Source organism: Microcebus murinus, chromosome 11, assembly GCF_040939455.1.
Source record: "Microcebus murinus isolate Inina chromosome 11, M.murinus_Inina_mat1.0, whole genome shotgun sequence".
In the NCBI taxonomy this organism is placed as follows: Eukaryota; Metazoa; Chordata; class Mammalia; order Primates; family Cheirogaleidae; genus Microcebus; species Microcebus murinus.
The window spans coordinates 60,648,961-60,668,456 of NC_134114.1; the positions used below are offsets into that span (position 1 = coordinate 60,648,961).

General features: G+C 35.7%; 1 protein-coding gene across 4 annotated transcripts in view; it reads left to right on the forward strand.

Annotated features, from left to right (window-relative positions):
- The window catches only part of VCAN (versican), a 104,821-nt gene that overhangs the window by 58,243 nt on the left and 27,082 nt on the right, over positions 1–19,496 (forward strand). For 3 of the 4 annotated variants that reach the window (XM_076008155.1, XM_012784382.2, XM_012784383.2), the window contains 3 exons: positions 5,421–10,691; positions 13,841–13,954; positions 16,222–16,335. In XM_076008155.1, coding sequence (XP_075864270.1) covers positions 5,421–10,691; positions 13,841–13,954; positions 16,222–16,335 — 5,499 coding nt within the window. The remainder of the gene's footprint in view (positions 1–5,420; positions 10,692–13,840; positions 13,955–16,221; positions 16,336–19,496) is intronic. The other variant, XM_012784385.2, reaches the window with a different exon arrangement.

The following is a 19,496-nucleotide window of genomic DNA, read 5'->3' on the forward strand; positions in this document are numbered from 1 at the left end:
ATAGGTATGTGTCAGAAAATTTAAACATCTTAAAAAATTTCAAGCTTTCTCTCTTTAAATTCTACAAGTATTTCTCAAGCACTTCAGTATGACTGTCTATTGTATTTTTAAAATAAGGAAACAAAAATAATTTTTGTTACACATTAAAATAAAATCTATCTTAATAAAGAAATGTGATCCTAATATATCTCTGCTGAATAGATTGGTATACACTTACATTTAATTAAAAGCTCTTAAACTTAAATTGTAAAATTCCCTAAAGAGAACATGAACTTTAACCAGCTGCCCATGCATCTTAGCAACTATGTTTTGTGTCTGGTAACAGTATGACTGGAAGACTTGTGCTGTGTCTACAAAACTTTGCAATGAAGTACTTAAAAATACTTGGTGAATAATTTGAGGTCAGCTAGCAATAAAGCTTTGTGTGAAATGCCATTAAAAAAACCTATTAACCGTGGTACTGGTATATTCAAGTCAAGCTGTTAAAATACATTCATATAAACATAGAAAAGATTATACATGCACGCAGTATAGTTCTGTGGTTTGACTCTTGAAATCCAAATAAAAGTTATATTACCCTTAGAGTAAAATTCTAGAATAGAGCAGTCTTTTATAAGGACTTGTTCATCTAAGATCTTGGAATGTCGATCACTCTGGTTGCTCTGTTCCTGCTATAGCACATCACCATTTCGGAATGAGATACCACCTTTCACAATTGCATGGGTGTTCCCCCATGTTACAAAGAAACTTTTTTGGTTTGCAATAATTATAGCTGTTGCAATTCTCTAATAATCTATGTGGTGGGTGGCGGTGATGACAGGAAAGGAAGATGAAGAGGTAATTTCAGAGGGTGAATAAACAAAAAGGAGCAAGTAGAATTTGGTGAGATGTAAGGGGTTAGTATCAGGAATTAGGGTGACCTGGCAGGAAAGAATTTACCTATCCATATACAATAGATAAGTTTCATACCCCCACCTGTTCTCCAACCATGAAATGTTAAAAGTATGGGAAAAAGCAAGCTATACTAACAGAATAAAATGTAGATTGATCTGCAGAGAATCTGTTGGCAGAAAATTTAACTTCAAAGCCCTAGATAAGTAGCATTTCTCCCTCCCTCAAACCCATATTAAAAAATTCAATGAAACCATTTAGAAGGGACACAACTTATTTAAACAATTGTTAGTTGCTTCATTGTGAGACCATTCCTTTCATAAAAAGAAAAAAAAATGATTTCAGCTTTCACTTTGCATCTTTGTTTTATTTGAGAATTCCCATTTAGTAGAAAATTTTTTTGAGAGATCTAATGTATTACATGAGAACTATACTTAATAAAATTGCATTATATTAGGGACTTTTGTTAAATAAGTACATTCCAGCTGTTCCTATAACAAAAAAGACATGATATGTTAATTTGCTTCAGTATAGTAACCATTTTACCGTCTACAACATCATGTTGTAAACTTCAAATATACACAATAAAATTTGTTTTTTAAAAAAGAAAGTTTTTATAGGACTTACCAAATGAATACATTATCATATATATATATATAAATATAAATTTTCTTCTTGATCAATATATTATGATGTGCTGATAGTTATTTGGTCATTGCCAGCTTTGTGATATAATGAGAAACATAGGATGAAGCTGCTTAATATGTTTTTGTTTTCTACCATTCTGAAGGCAAGCTAGATCAGATACTTGGAGGGGGGTGGAGGAAGGAATCCTAGTCTAAATTCTATGATTGGTATATTTGAAGTATGTACACTCCCTTTAAAATAGGGAGAAAAGAGTTTAGTAAAGCCAGTTTTCTAACTTATTGGCAAGAGCATTTGTTTCGGAGAGAGGAGAAGGGTGCAGGGAGAGACTAGAAGGTAAACTTGGATCTCTATAAAGTTGGTTTGTGAATGTCTGCCCTAAAGCCTGATACATAATAGGTACTCAGTAAATTTTGCATAATCATTTGACTCCTGGAGAGATAGTATAGTTAGGGTGGCTTGCATGGTTGTGGAAGTAAATTTAATTTTGTGTACACAAACCAGTATGAAGCAGTGCTGTGTTTGGGAAACATGCAAATTTTCTGTCTCTGATATGTTTTTTGTTGTTGTGATTGAAATTTCTTAATATTTATTTAGGTTAGAAAATGGAATATACTACATCTAACAGTAGCCTATTTTGGTGAAATATTCTGATATGATGATCTAAAATGCTAAGGAAGTCCTCAAAGATTTACGAGCAATAGGAGGTATTAGAGTTTGTCATCCAAGTGGAATACAGACTAAAAGAATATTATACTTGGTTCACTGGAGCTAAAATGAGTAACTATTAAGTGAATGATATGGTCTTATGGTCTTTAATTAATAGAATTAAGTAGACTTAATATGAGTTGATAGTTAACTAAATTATATTAATTGCTAATATACAATTAGAGTTCTTCTGTACTTTTTTCCCCAGAAAAAACATTTCAGTGTGCATTCATGACCACCTATCAGTTTCTTGTCGTGTTAACATGTGATACATAAGGATACCTTAGTGTCTTCTCTCTCTGCTTTTCTCTACTCTACCTTTTTAGAGCTACAAACAGCATACTTGACAGAACCTCCATGTGTAATTATTCGCTAAGAACTCATAGAATGTATTTATATCAGTCTTATTTTTTTAAAGTAAGGAATTTATCTAGAAGACCAGACAAATCTACAATGACAATGAGTATTTTTACTGTATTATTGGCCAAGAGTTCATAAATATACAATACTGAGCAGTTATTTTCCTATTTTTCCTTTTGTTTGTCTGGAGAATTCTAGCTAAATGGCTAGTTTTTACTCCATTATTTATAAAAAGTTACAAAGTCTGGTAGGGATTCTTTATATGCTTGATACAGACACATGTTTCTTATTTAAAATTTTTTCTATATTTAAGTGAAAGATACCATGCACTAAATATAGGAATCGAGTGAACTTGCTTGTAATATTTCCTAATAGTGAATTCTAGTTTTATTTAAGCCTAATGCAATAAAATAAAAAGGTTGCATATAAAATGATAGTATGAACAGTTTAAGATAGGGACATTTTTGAAACTCTAGTTAAATTCTTTCAAGTTGTATAGAATAGTTCAACTGAGTCTGGCTTAATTCAACTATATTCAAATAGTATTAGCAATGGGAGACTACTTGAATTGGTGTTTAGATGATATATGGATATGCTATTTCAAGAGATTCATTTGTATAAAGGCATTTAAAATGTGTCCTCTTATATAGCGTTAAACATTTTCTTCACATTCTTTTTTCATAGCACAAAATCTACCTTCAATAAAAACTGTATTAAGAGGATGTTATTATCTGAAGATTTTATTGTGTCCACTTTTAAAACATATACATCATGGGCACTATAAGGTCAGAGTAACTAATAACTTTAGTGACATAATACTGAACAAACATTCTTTTTGATTATATTTTTAAAAGGCAAGGCATTTAATCATTTCCTTAAACTTGGCAATTAGTAATAGTTGCAAAAGCTGTGCTAAAAATAATTTGTATTTATTTTATGTTTATTTGATATACTAGTGTTATATAAAATTATACAGTATTGATCTCACTTCTCTGTATGATAGAAATATTTTCTCATTCATTTGAATACTCTTATACCTTAGCTTACATAGTTGAAAAGCTGAATGTATAGGGTGCAATGGAATGGAGATATAAGAACTGAACTGTAATGTTTTTAAAAGTCCAACAGGAAGGACATAGGTTAAGAATATCCCAGCCCTACAGAAAAGTATTTTAGTGAGGATATAGTGGGATACAGAGAAAAGTTTTCTTTCTTGTTTTTGTTAGAATGAATGGTGTAAATGTATAGTATATGTCTTCTGATTACATACAAGTCTTGTGGTCTGTTTTTTTAAATTTAAAAACAAGGAGCTTCCAAAGACTTTGTATTGATAGTTTATATACTTCTATATTTATGTTGCTGCATTATAAACTAGAATACAAGCGATACTGATTCTTCCTTGATAGGATTTTTTCTTTTCTTTTTTAACAGTAAATGCTAGATGTTGGTATCTCCATACAAGGAAGGGAGTGGCTTCTTGCAACACGAACAATCTAGGAGAAAGCTGTCTTTCCCCCCATAGATGAGGGGAGAGCAAGAGAGGCAGGGTTGGCTTCGTCATAATTGTTTCTCCTATACACTTCTCAGGTTCAGCCTATGAATGTGTGACCTGAATTGTGGCTAGTCTGAAAATTAATTCTGCAATAGTATGTCTTTGGGCAAGACAGCAAGGCGTTGTGTAATCCTTTGCTTTCTTGACCACACTTTTTTGCACTGCTTGTCACTGGAAGTAGAGCAGCTGTAGTGGCACGACCCTTTCCTGGGATAGTTGAATGCCACCACGATGGAAGTGAAAAGCCTCAGAACTTCCTCTTTCCTACTGCCTGAGACAAAGAGTTTTGCTGATGTATTTCTGTTAGCAGGGAAGTCAACTGGGCTTAGTGTTCGGTGCCATATGGTAATTTACAATCTAGGGAATGTTGTGATGATATATGCTATTTGAAGTATGCTAGATAGAATATTTACATGTGACTTTTGCTCTTCCTTTGGAGAAAAATCTTAATAACAGGAACTAAAATTGACCCGATCCAGTTTGCATCCCAGAAGGATAAAGGTATAAAGGTGTGGAAGCTTCTCCCTGGAACTTTCAGTGAGCTGTCCCCACCAGAGCTCTCCCACTGAGGGCTTCCTGCTCTTGGGTATGGAACGTGGCTAAGCTGCAGTGGATTGAGGTTGCCATTGTGCTGTGAAGGCTGTAACTAAACTTCTCTTTTACTTTTCTATAAAACAACCTTGTCTAGGACAGATTACAAAGATAGCAGAAGAAACCTCTTCTCATTTTCTTTTTTAATAGAAGGTGTGTGTATTCCCTCACATAAAAGACAATAATCAATTACTTTTTCTATATTCATATAGAACATACAGAAAAAAGTAATTTTGCTTATAGAACATATAGAAAAAGTAATTGATTCTATATGAAATGGCTTTGAGTTTTCATTTTTAAATTGGTTCTATATGAAATAGTCCTAATTTTTTATTTTTCTGCAGTTCACACAAAGATGAATTTCTGAGTTTCAAGATTACAGTGTCTATGTGATTCCTTGCTGCACTTTAAGGGCCTTGTTGTTTTCTTAAACATGTTGAAGAGTTTTCATAACCTGTTTCTATAATCTTAAATTGGATTTGTTTTTCTTATTAATGTACAAGCAGCAAATGTGAAGACTGAGAACCATGTGTAGAAAGGTGATTGCACTTACTGTGAAAAGATTTGCATCCTTCTTTGTGTGTGTGAGTGTGACCAGCCTTACTATCGATTTCTTCTGTCATACACAGTCAAATCTTCTATTTAAGTATTGTGAAAACTCTGTTTTTTTCAGGTCGAATGAGTGATTTGAGTGTAATTGGTCATCCAATAGATTCAGAATCTAAAGAAGATGAACCTTGTAGTGAAGAAAGAGACCAATACCACGATCTAATTGATGAAATTTTACCTGGCTTACCTGAAATAATTGAAATAAGTATCTACCCCAGTGAAGAAGATGAAGATGATGAAGGGTGTACAAATGCTACTGACGTCACGACCACCCCCTCCGTGCAGTACATCAATGGGAAGCATCTCATTACCACTGTGCCCAAGGACCCAGAAGCTGCAGAAGCTAGGCGTGGCCAGTTTGAAAGTGTTGCACCTTCTCAAAATTTCTCAGACAGCTCTGAAAGTGACACCCATCAGTTTATAATAGCCAAGACAGAATTGTCTACTGGTGTGCAACCTAGTGATTCTAAAGAAACAACTGAATCTCTAGAAATTACATGGAAGCCTGAGACTTACCCAGAAACATCAGAACGTTATTCAGGTGGTGAGCCTGATGTTTCCTCGACAGCCCCATTCCATGAGGCAGAAACAACAGAGGGTGTAGAATCAGTCACAGAGAGAGGTCTTGAACTTGGCAATCAGGTACACGAACATACTGAAGTTGTCCCTCTGTTTCCTGAAGAGTCTTCAGGAGAGGCTGCCATTGACCAAGAATCTCAGAAAATAGTATTTTCAGGGGCCACAGACGTAACATTTGGTGAAGTGGCAGAAAAAAGTACTTCTATCATGTATACACCCACTGTAGTTCCAAGTTCTGTGTCAGCACGTGTTTCAGAGGAAGGATCAGTTACCCTACTAGGAAATTCGCAGCCTAATGACCCATTGTCTACCCATGAGAGCTGGATAGAAATTACCCCTAGACAAATTGTAGAGGTCTCAGGGAGTTCTTCAGCTCCAATTCCAGAAGGCTCTGGAGAAGTAGAAGAATATAAAGATAAAATGTTCACCATGGTAACAAATTCATTACAGAAAAATACTACAGATACAATCATTACTTTAGACACCAGCAAGGTAGCTATCACGGAAAATCTTTTTGAGATTCCTGCGACTACCATTTATTCAGTTTCTGAGCAATCTTCTGCAGAAGTGGTGCCTACCAGTCTTGTAAGTGAATCAGACACTTCCAAGTGGGTTTTCAGTACATCTTTTGAGGAGAAGAAAAGGAAAGAGGAGGAAGAAGTACCTACAGGTACAGCTTCTGCAGTTGAGGTACATTCACCTACACAGGGATCAGATCAATTCATTTTATCCTCTGAATTAGAAAGTTTGGATGTAGCTACATCTAGTGATTCAGCTACTGAGAAGACTTTGATGTCCTTGACAACACCCATGCAGTCTGAAAGAGAAATGACAAGTTCTACTCCTGTCTTTACAGAAGGAAATGTTTTAGAAGATTTCAGGGTACAGACCACCAAGCACAGCAGTAGCAGTCAACCTGGAGTCCAGGAGGGGCTGACCACTCTCCCAGGTAGCCCTGTCCCTCTCTTTATGGATCAGGGCTCTGGAGAAACTGCTGCTGTCCCAGAAACCACCACTCTTTCTTCATTTTCATTAAATATAGAGTCTGAAATTCCAACCAAAAAGGAAACAGCTGGCACTTTGTCTCCCCATGTGGAAAATAAATTCTCCTCTGAGCCAACACGACTAGTTGTGAGTACTGTAATAGACAGAGAAGTTGAAGAAATTATAAGTCAAACATCCAGGGAAAAATTGGTTTCAGAGATATCAAGAAAACCCAATCATGGGGCAGAAATAAGGGACTTTTCTACAGGTTTTCCTCTGGGGGAAGATTTCAGCGGTGACTTTAGAGAATACCCAACAGTATCTCATCCCATCGCAAAAGAAGAAATAGTAATAATGGAAGGCTCCGGGGATGCAGCATTCAGGGATACCCAGATTTCACCATCTATGATACTTACTTCAGTTCGTGTCAGTGGCACCCCTGACTCAGAGGGACCCAGTAGCACCTCGATCAGTACTTCAGCCTTCCCGTGGGAAGAGTTCATAGCCTCAGCTGAGGGCTCGGGTGAGCAACTGGTCACAGTAGGCAGCTCTGTTGGCCCAGTGCTCCCCAGTGCTATGGAGTTTTCTGGTACAGATTCCCCATTTATTGACCAAGGATTGGGGGAAGTGGGTGCTATCAATGAAGCTGACAAAAGATCTACCATTTTGCCAACAATAGAAGCTGAAAGTACTGTAGTTCCAATAGAAAAGGGGGAAGTAAAAGTCAATGACACAATTTTAATGAACTTTCCCCAAACTATGGAGCCACTCAAATTATGGTCAAGGCAAGAAGTCAACACCGTAAGACAAGAAATTGAAAGTGAAACAGCATCAGAGGTAAAAATTCAAGAAGAAAAGTCTTCTGAACACCCCCAAAGCTCTCTTGCACCAGAGCAAACAATTTTTGATTCACAAACATTTACTGAAACTGAACGCCAAACCACGGATTATTCTATACTAACAACAAAGGAAACTTACAGTACTGATAAGGAAATGAAAGAGGAAGGCATTTCCTTAGTTAACATGTCTACTCCAGATCCAGATGCAAAGGGCTTGGAATCATATACTACTCTCCCTGAAGCTACTGAAAAATCACATTTTTTCTTAACTACCACCCCTGTGACTGAGTCCATACCAGCTGAAAGTGTAGTCACTGATTCATCAATCAAAGAGAAAGAAAGTATAAAACTCTTTCCGAAAGGTATGAGACCAACAATTAAAGAGTCGTATACTGATCTCTTATTCTCTGGCCTGGGATCAGGAGAAGATGTTTTGCCTACTCTACCTACAGTGACAGTGAATTTTACCGAAATGGAACAAATCATTAACACATTATATCCCCAGACTTCTCAAGTGAAAAATTTAGAAACAAGCAGTTTAAGTGATAAAACTGAAGATTATGAGAGAATGGAAAATGTGGCAAATGAAGTTACACCACTCATTTCCAAAACAGATAACGGCTCTGAAAGTAGTGAGGCAGTATCCAGCACAACCTTAATAGAAATTTCAAGTGACATGGGAGCAGAAAGACCCACTATGACACCTCTCCCTTTCTCTACAAACATTGAACATCCTCAAAATCAGACTCTTGTGTGGGCAGAAGAAAACCAGACTAGTAGACCACAAACTATAACTGAACGAGACTCTAACAAGAATTCTTCCACAGAAGAAACTAAAGAAACAGCAACTTCTTCAACTGTGTTTCTGGGTAGAACTTACAGTCTTGACATAGCTAAAGAATTTGTTACCTCAGCTCCAAAGCCAACTGACTTATTTTATGAACATTCTGGAGAAGGATCTGGAGAATGGGCTATTGTTGATTCAGTTCACACTTCTGGAACTACTCAGGCAACCAGAGAGGGAAGCACCACATTTGTTTCTGATAGATCCCTGGAAAAACATGCTGAGGTGCCAAGTGCTAAAGCTGTTACTGCTGATGAATTCCCAACAGTTCCAGTGGTTCTTCCTCTTCATTCAGAGCAGAATGAAAGCTCTTCTGATCCAACTAGCACACTGTCAGATACAATGTCATATGAGAGGTCCACAGATGCTACCACCAGTAGTTTCCAAGACCAATTCAGGGGACTTGAGGATTCTACCTTAAAACCCAGCAGAAGAAAACCCACTGAAAATATTATTATAGATCTGGACAAAGAGGACAAGGATTTAATATTGACAATTACAGAGAGAACCGTCCTTGAAACTCTACCTGTGCTGACATCAGATAAAAATACTATCATAGATATTGATCACACTAAACCTGTATACGAAGACATCCTTGGGATGCAAACAGACATAGATCCAGAGATACCATCAGGATCACATGGCGGTAATGATGAAAGCACTCAAGTTCAAGAGAAGTATGGGGCAACTGTTAACCTTTCTTTATCTGAGGAAACATTTGAGGGCTCTGGTGATCCGCTTCTGGCCAGCTACACTCAGGCAACACATAATGAATCAATGACTTCTGAAGATAGAATCCAATTAGATCATAAGGGCTTTAACTTCACAACTGGGATCCCTGTTCCTACCAAGGTAGCAGAATTAGATATTTTACTTCCCACAGCAACATCCCTGCCCATTCCTAGTAAGTCTGCCACAGATAATACAGAGATTGAAGAACCAAAAATTGAAGCAAAAGCCCTGGATGACATCTTTGAATCAAGCACTTTGTCTGATGCTCAAGCTATTGCAGATCAAAGTGAAATAATATCAACATTAGGCCATTTGGAAAGGACAAAGGAGGAGTATGAAGAAAAGAAATATGCAGGTCCTTCTTTTCAGCCAGAATTCTCTTCAGGAGCTGAGGAGACATTGATAGATCATACTCCCTATGTAAGTATTGGTACTGCCCACCTTATGGCTCAGAGTCTGACAGAGGCACCTAATGTGATGGAAGGATCCAGTTCCCCATATTTCACGGATACAACCTCAGCAGTGTCAGCATTTGCAAAGTTGTCTTCTCAGACATCATCATCTCCACTCACTACTTACATAGGCAGTGGAGGCTCTGAACACACAGAGGTACCCCAGCCAAGTGCTCTGTCAGGTGCAGATGCTGGCTCATCTCAGATGTCCCCAGAATATTCTTTTAAGGAAATTCATGCAAATATTGAAGCAACTTTCAAACCATCAAGTGAAGAATACTTTCATATAACTGAGCCTCCATCCTTATCTCCTGACACAAAATTAGAACCTACAGAAGATGAAAGTAAACCTAAGTTATTGAAAGAAAAGGAAGCTTCTCCCACAGAATTAATTACTGAGGAAGGAACTGAGATTTTCCAAGATTTCCAAAATGAAATCAATGGTCAACTTTCTGGAGAAACAATCACGGTGGTTCCCAGTGTTAAAACACCAACACGGGAGCCTGGAACTGTTATGACAGCTGCCAATGAAATTAACTTAGAAGGTGCTACACCATGGCCACATGCTACTTCTGCTTCTGCTCCTTATGGGGTTGAGGCAGGTGTGGTGCCTCAGCCCAGCCCAGAGACTTCTGAAGAGCCTGCCATTGCTTCTTCTTTTCTGGAAATCAACCCTGAAACACAAACAGCTTTTATCAGAGTGGAGGATTCCACAGCAGCATCAGCAGAACAGCAAGTATCTGCAAGAATTCTTGATTCCAATAATCAGGCAACAGTAAGCACCGTGGAATTAAATACTGAACTTGCAACACCACCATTTCCCCATCTGGAAACTTCTAATGAAACTGATTTCCTGATTGGCATTAATGAAGAGTCAGTGGAAGGCACAGCAATCTATTTACCAGGTAAGTCTACAACATTGATAAATCTGTTTCCAAATCTGGAAACAGTTCATTGGTCCTAACATATATATGTATATAATTGTATTGTGATGTTAAATCAATGGAGAATTTTATATTGGTCACATAACAAAAGGCTAGGCCACAGCATTGAATCCATCACGAAATGAAATGAAAGTAGGTATAGATTATTTCTGAGCTTTACAACATATAAAAAAATACTTTGTATTTTTCTAGGTTTAGGAAATAACATGCAATTGGAAAACTGAAAAAGTGAAATTGTTAATGGTATACAAATTTGATTTGTTTTTACTTACTAGAGTATTGCTTTGTCATATGTCTCATAGTTATACTTCTTTATTTTAAAAATGGCAAAAAAATGTCCCATTTTTTAAAAACTCTCCCATTGATGAGTGCTATTGTGGCAATATCAAAATCTGTTAGGCCTTTAACATTTAAGAATAGTAAATAGCTGTAATAAATATTTCACAGTTTATACAATATAAATTATCCATTCATACTTTTATGTAATTTCCTTGCTTAGGAGAGTCTACATAATGCTTCTAATGCAGTGCCTAGCCATAGTGGGTATTCATTTATTATATTTGCCTACTGCCTGTTGAGAGAAGTTTTCTATTTATTTATTGAATGTACAGAAAACATGAATTTGATACTGCTTCATGGAGACCATCTCATTTGATCTTCACAAAAAAGGCTAAAAAGCACATATGATTAGCCCCATGTAAAAGGGGAAGACATGGAGATTCAGAGAGGTCCAATAACTGACCCAAGGTGGCATAGCCACATCATGGCAAAAGTGGGATTTGAACCCAGATCAGCTTACATTCTGATAAAACAGAATTTATTTTACTCTTAGTCTAGCCTGAGAATGTTGAGAAGTTGGCTTTAATCATGCTTTCTTGGAATGTTATTATTTAAATAACAATGTCAGTGAAAGACATCACCACCTAGCTGCTAGCTGTGGAAAAAAATCAGTCCTCTAATGGCCGTCTTGGTTGATAATATGTTTTAATTAATATGTTTTATGTCATGGCTATTGTTAAAACTATTCTTCTGATCATATCAATACTATCTTTTGTGCCACGAATCCTTTATTTTGATGTGTTTCAGAAAGAGTAAAATAGTCATAAAGTGCAACTTTTTATAAACGGCTTGAAATACTTTGTGAATAAAATTGATCAAAGGTGGTTGACACTATTTTTTTTGTTGTTGTCACTCTCTGTTTAATTTGTAAACATAACCTAGTAATCTGGCCAATGTTTATTGTTTTGTAATTCAGTTGAAATATACTTTAGGTTTTTGAAACTATGATATAGAAATAATTGGTATTAACTATGTGCATATAGAGAGAGTTAAGTTTGACAAATGAGTGAGAAATGTGTCCCAGTTGTCCAGTCCACAATATTTACCAAGAATTAGAGTTTGCGTCTTCATTACAAAACAAATTGTCACTTTAGCTTAATTCAGTAAGCAGCAGCTCATATGGGATTACCTGGTCTATGTGTTGCAGATTCAACTTTCAGAGCTTAGTACTAACTGTTAGGGAAGAATAAAATTCATAAAAACGAAACTTTTTTCCTAATTGGAATGTCTTCAATTTCACAAAAAGATCCACTCACTAAGTCCTTGTCTCAAGGTCTCAGCATGGTGTCTAGTGTCTGGTGGGAATAGTAACAGTACTTGACATTTGTGTGGCACATCATAGTTTTGCAAAGCACTCTCATAAAAGTCTCATTTTGATTCTGCACAGAGAGCAACATGTAGATATGTTGTTTGTTGACTGCAGCCTTGTCATCTGGGCAGTGTAGTTTCAAATTCAGAAAGCTAACATTGCTAGGGAGAGTTTAAATATTTTTGGAACTGTAGGAGAAAGTGTCATAGACAAATTGGGGTAGTCTTGGGAGAAGTTGGTGTATGCATCAGAATTAACCTAACTTTAATATGAACCTCAAACATGAGGATGTGTGTCTATCAAGTTTTTTTAGTTGTCCAGAATTTACTTAGAAAGTAACACTCAGAAAGTTTGAGTTTGATTTTCCTATGTGAGAAAGTCTCATTTATCATCTAGAGCAGCACCTTGTTTATCCTATATTCCTCAAGTTAATGTTAGACAGCTTATTGTCATGTGCAATTATTTCAGGGTTTCAGACGTAAGATTCTTAATAATACGGTTGTATCCCACATATAACCTATTTTATTTCAATTATTTTGTAAAAATTTCAACTCTTTTTTTGATCCTTGAACATTTTGAAACTTAAGCAATTCTGAAATAATATGCAAAGCATAAATATAAACTATGAATGAAAATAATCATTCAAGCAATATTACAATATAAAATATATATTTCAAATGGTATAAAAGTACTTGCATTTAGAAAATGTATCTTAAACTGTTTGTCCTCATAAATTTGTCTTAGCCTTTACATTTATCTCCTAGGAGTGTTGCTTTTATTTGTGTTTTAAGAAGGAAATTGTAATAAAAACTTGGGGTTTCATTTTAGGTGAGGTTTTTGTATTGGGGTTTGTTTTTATACAGTAGAGTTTAATCCATGTGTTGCTTTTCTTCAAGTATAGTTTAAAGGAGTACATTTGGAACGTGTTTTTGGAAAAAGCATATTAATGTAGCAGAAGAGACTTCAGTGCACACTTTCGAAGAAAAACAGTTTCTGAGCATTAAGTGGTAAAAGGCAATAATAATTCAAATGATGATAACAAGCCAACCTGCTAAAAAGAATGCATGTTCTGTGTATCCAGCCATTTCACATGAACTAACCCCGTTTAAAAGAATACATTTTCCATTCACTGTGCACATACGTGTAATCATTTTTGACTAAAATCAATTGCCATTATCATGCCAACTAAATCTGCAGTAGAATATATTAGTTGCCAGATACAGTACAAAAAGAAATCATTAAAGAATAATCATAATTGAATCCCAGAAATGAATAGATGCAATTTGTAACAATTAGTTATAATGCCAAGAAACACTCCAGAGAGTAAAGTTAATATTAATTTTTATATGTAGTAAGCTGCTATGGTAAAGCTTATATTATGGTAGCAATATGTGGCATTTTATGCTAAAATACACTGAGACCTTAGAGCCTAATTACTTTTCTTACTTTCCTGAACTGGTAGGACCTGATCGTTGCAAAACGAACCCGTGCCTTAATGGAGGCACCTGTTACCCTACTGAAACTTCGTATGTATGTACCTGTGTCCCAGGATACAGTGGAGACCGGTGTGAACTTGGTAAGATGTTCTTGACTGAAAGAATGAATGACTGAATGCAGTTCGTTTATTGGGGGAGAAATTATGTTGTTGAATCAATGGGAGATTTCAGAGAAACCCATGTGTAAATACATTATATGTTAAATGAAATTAAAATCTAAGAGCAATCCATTAGGATCTGAAAAACTGGGGACAGATGTTTACCGAATTTTGTTAATATACCCAAGACTCAGTGTATCTTACTGAGGTCAGCTTTATCTTTTTGTGGTTCTTATAGATAGACTTTACAAATGTAAAAATGCACAATATTAACAAAAGGTGTTAATCTATCACCAAATTTGCATATCAATAATAATCAATTTAAGTACACAAAAGTTTCCAGGAAGGTATATTTAAAAATTAGGAAAAAAGGTAAAAATTAGGAAGTTTAGTTCTTATGTTTTGGGCTTACTCTGTCTGATGTGGAATGGGAAAGATCTTTCTCTGATTCTCTCAGCAGCCAACCCAATCTGTCCCATGTCAAGGAGTTGTGTGATTGCTGTGCCCCTTCTCTCTTTGGGTCCCAAAGAATATAATTGATTCTTTACTAAATCAGTTCCTTTTACTCCTATATTCTTATGGAGGCATCCTTTTCTCTGAAGAAAAAAAAAAGCCCTAGTTTTGATTTGCCTAAATATAGACCTCACCTCTGAGAAAGTAATGATGGAATTACCCTGAAGGGTTGCTTACAATGAGTAAGCAAAGAAGAGTCCATCAATAACACTTTAAATTAAATGGAAATATTGGGATAAAAATCCCAACTTTCAAATTTAAAGCATACTTGACTTTAAAAAAAGTCAACAGAGTTAGTGAGCCCTACTTGCATGCTAATTATTGGAAGTACAAAGATAGCAATTGATAACATTCAAGGAATAATTACATCTTAAATATCTCATTTATATGTATGCATTCATCTGGCCCCCAGTCTGTTTTATATTAAAATCAATTAAAATAATTTAATGGGTTAATATATGTGAAGCTCTTAGAATAGTGTCTGGCACTTAGCAAGCACCATAAAAGTGTTTGGTATTATTTTTGTATAATACTATTGCTAAGACCTTTTCTTTGGGTAAACATACATTATATGACTCTCGGAAATTTAACTAGCTTTATATATTTATTTTTAAAATATTCTTTTCATTTAATATAAACATTAAATGTTTAGAGCAATTGTAAGATGCTAAGGGGATAGAGTCATTAATTTCATCAGAGGAGATCACAGAGGTCTGTGTAGAAAGATTACATTTGGTGTATATCTTAAAGTTGAGGAGGATTTGATAGGTGCTGGAGGGAGACATGGACACAACAACAACAAAAAAGCACAAAAACCACAAAGTACAGAATGTGGTTGAGTGACTGCAAGTATCCAAGTACGGCTACTTATGAGTTTGGAGAAGGAAGACTTATTGGGAGAGAATTCCAGAAAGCAGGTTGGATCTAAAAGGTCCTGACAGTGTGAGAAGGTCTTGAATTCAATGTACTGAATAGTTAGTTTTACTTCACACTCTCATCAAGTACTTCTGAGATTGTAGCATGTATCAGAATCATCTAGAGCACTTGGTAAAACACAGATTGTTGTCCCCACCCCAGAGTATCTCATTGATTAGGTCTAGGGTGGGCCTGGACATGTGGATTTTTAACATTCTTAGTCAATGCTGATGCTGCTGGTCCAGGGACCACACTTTGAAGACCACTGCATTGGGTATTGGGATCCATGGAATGCTTGGAAGCAAAAAGGTAAAATTATCATGACTGTGTCTAAAAAAGATGTTAGCAGAGTGAAGGACATATTGGAGATGAAAGGGCCCAGCAACAGTGAGACCAGTTGGGTATTTTGAATAGTCCATATATGGAAAATCTGAGCATGAGCCAGGATTGGAGGTGGGAGGCTTGGGGGATTCTTCATCACTTTTAGGGCTCATGTGATTCACCTAGTAGCAATGGCAACAATGACCCTACTCTGAATATCTTTATATTTTTCTTAGAGTTACCAGCTTTAGCAAATAAAAATACAGGATGGCCAGTTACATTTGAATTTCAGATAAACAAGAAATAATTTCTTTTTTTTTAGTATAAGTTTGCCCTAAATATAGTATGGGACATACTTATGCTAAAAAATTATACATTTTAAAATCTAGAATTCAAATTTAACTGGCCGTCCCATATCTTATCTGGTAATCTCACACTAAATAGAATTTTTTGATCTATTTTTGAAAGTATTTTTGTGGGCTTTTACAATTTTATTTCAGATTTTGATGAATGTCACTCTAATCCCTGTCGGAATGGAGCCACGTGCATTGATGGTTTTAACACATTCAGATGTCTCTGCCTTCCAAGCTATGTTGGTGCCCTTTGTGAACAAGGTAAGAGGAATTGCGACATTTGTATGATGGATATTACTGATGTTTTCAGCAATTTTGGACTTCCTGCATATTCTTTCCTATAGAGGAAATTCACAGGTTACCTAACTATATTAGGTTTCCTTATTCATGGAAAGCTCAAAACATTTGACAAATAGTGTTGACTTAACTGTGGTTGTTTTGCTGACAGATTGGAATTGCAGACTGGCACACTGAGCTCAATTTAAAGACATCTAGTCAACAAAAGGAATATTGTTGTATGTATTCTTCCTTGGGACAAACTAGGAACTGACCTCAATGTGGCTTGAGTACCAAGGGGTATTGAATTCAATGATAGTTGTCTTTACTTTCTCCTCCTAAGCGCTTGAGACTCAGTGGGCTCATTTTTCATAGTCAATCATATCTGTACAATGAGTTGATACAGTTGTTAGAATACATTAGCCATGATGTGGCACGTGCTGTGTAAAAGATGTTATGAATCTACTCACCAGAAAACTTTCCTACTAGAGAAGCATCTACTTTTTCTGAATGAAAGAAAAGCCTATGTTCATGATGGCTTGAATCTCATGATCCCTGTAATTTGCATTTTATGGCCAACCTGAGAGTGTATTTTAGGTGGTTAATGGCAACATTTCTTAGTCCATCAATCAGAAGCAGATTGCATGCTCAGCACACTCAGCTTTGGAATGTTCCTCTACTTAAAGTCATACAGTGGTTTGGCTTTGATAAAAGTGCTCAGTGCCAAACTTCTATCCCACCAGACAAAATGAAAATGCATTAGACACTCAGCTACATTGGTCTGGCCCCACATTCTGCTTTGTGGAGTTAATCTGGACGTCACTGCAATGAAAGCAAAGTTAAAAGGGGTATATATTGAATTGCCATTGCAAGTGAATGGGTGATGGCTACATTTTTAGGTGTTGTATTTTTCTTTTTTTTTTTAATTGTATAAGGTGAATCTGTTTTAGATTTTAAATATCAAAATAGAACAAGCAAGATCTTCTTCTTAAAGTAATATAGTAAGAAAGATGTCATTTGTTGAAGAAAACAAAAGGATGAGACTCTTGAAACATGCCAATATGTTAAAATGTTTCTGCCTTCCTTTAGTTCCAAGTACAAGGAGTGATTCAAACAATCATTTGTTCAAGTTGTATTTATTGAGCACTTTCTTCCAGACACTTTTTTGGGCAGTGGATATAGAACTGAGAGAGAACAAAGTTCCTGATCTTGGTGACTTAGCATAACTCTTGACAGAGATTAAAAAGAGACTTAAAAATACTCTTTGTTTAATACTTTATAGTTTAACAAATGTGTCCAGGTACATTATCTCATTTGGTTGGCGCAGTATTCTTGTGCATTAAATAGGCTAGAAATGAAGGCCCAGAGATGAAGAGTGATGTGTTCAAGGTAACAGCTGGATCAGAGAGTGGGAAAGGTGAACCTAAGTGGCTTAACTCTAAAGCCCAAGTTTATCTCAATGTCTTCATACTTCTAAAGTAATTCTCAAAGATAAATATTTTATTTATACGTATATCAGAGGAATGATTGATAACATATTCTTGGAAGCGACTTTGGGACCAATTACTTTTTTCTTCCCTTTTAAAAAGGATATTGAAAAGCAAACTTTTTAACTTGTTTTTTTCACTTCTGGTACCACCTAACTGTTAGGTACATTCTATTTTCTTTTCAAGCAAGTTTAACTTTCATCCACATTGTTTACTGAAAAACATCTATCCCAGTCTGTTTACTCAATGCAGCTGTGTTCCTGTGATTTATTGCTAGAAGTCTTTTTTCTCTTCTTTTCAGGTTGCTTAAGAACAAATGTTTTCTTCATTATCATTAGCATTGTTGTCTAACCAGTTTTCTATCCAAAGTTAGGTGATGGTTATGTCATTCTTTCTTCAGCTGACCTTTTCTGTTTTCTGCACTAGCAACTTCCCAAGTCTCAGTAGCTCTGAAATAGGGGGCACATTTCAGGGAATGATAATGGATATAAAATCTAGAAAGGTCTATCAGAACAGGGGAGAGAGAGAGAGTTCTGTATGTACAGACTGCCCCAGTCAAAGTCGATGCTACATATTGCCAGTGAGAGGTGTGGAAGGGTGGACAATTTTTTAAGACATGCCAGTTATATATCAGAGGTGTTGACAACATTACCTCTACAGCATAAAGAGAATAGAATTTTAGTGAAATTGTTTAAAGTGATAGTTTCGTCTTCTATGATTGTGAACACGAGTTGTGCACCCTGCAAATCAGGGACTTTGTATTGTAACCTCCTCACTACAGCGGTTTTAAAGCATAAGATATCTTTCCATATGTTGAATGATTTTTAAGAAAATGTCATCCAAAAGAGTTGCCTTTTAATAGGTGAAATGAACTTCACATTATATTTAGGTAAGTTTGGAAAAATAAATAGACGATTTCTGATATCTTCTATCAGAATAGCATCCTGGAAGATACTGTTTGAGATGGGATTCTTCATTACATATTTGTTGAATTCATGAATAATAAAAATTAAGTGTTATCAGTGTGGATATTTGGCTTTTTTACACATAAAAAAACCACTTTATGCGGTATTTGCACATATATTTATAATCATCAGAAAGCTATGATTTAGATAGTACCAATAAATAAATTCTCCCAGTTTGGTTTTAACAGAAACTGCCCCTATTTTTAAACCTGTGCTCTGATATGAATATATGCACCTGCTAACTGAGAAAGGCATTGTAGCAATGATGTGGTCATACATTTAAATTTTATGATTATCTGGGTTTTCTTGTTTAAATAATGAATAATAACCTATTTTAAAGACAAAGACTACAAGAAGACCAAACTAAAACCATTTGGGTTAAAAGCAGTTAAGAAAGAGCCGTATAGAAAAATTCTTTTCTGATGTATTATTCAAGAAGTTAAGAACCCCTAGAAGTTTATATTGTGTATCTTAAAATAAATGATAATTTCCAAAGTTAAGGAAAGCTATGCTATCACAAGATTATGTTATTGATTTTGGCAATAAGTGTGTTCTAAAAATTTTTCCAATTCTCCTCCCCTATAAACTAACCCCCTCATATATGAAGATTGGTGTCCTCCCTACCCTTCGAACCCAACCTCTAAATTTTTCCAAGTGAGCTTTCCAAAAGGAAAAATCCTATATTCAAGTAGCC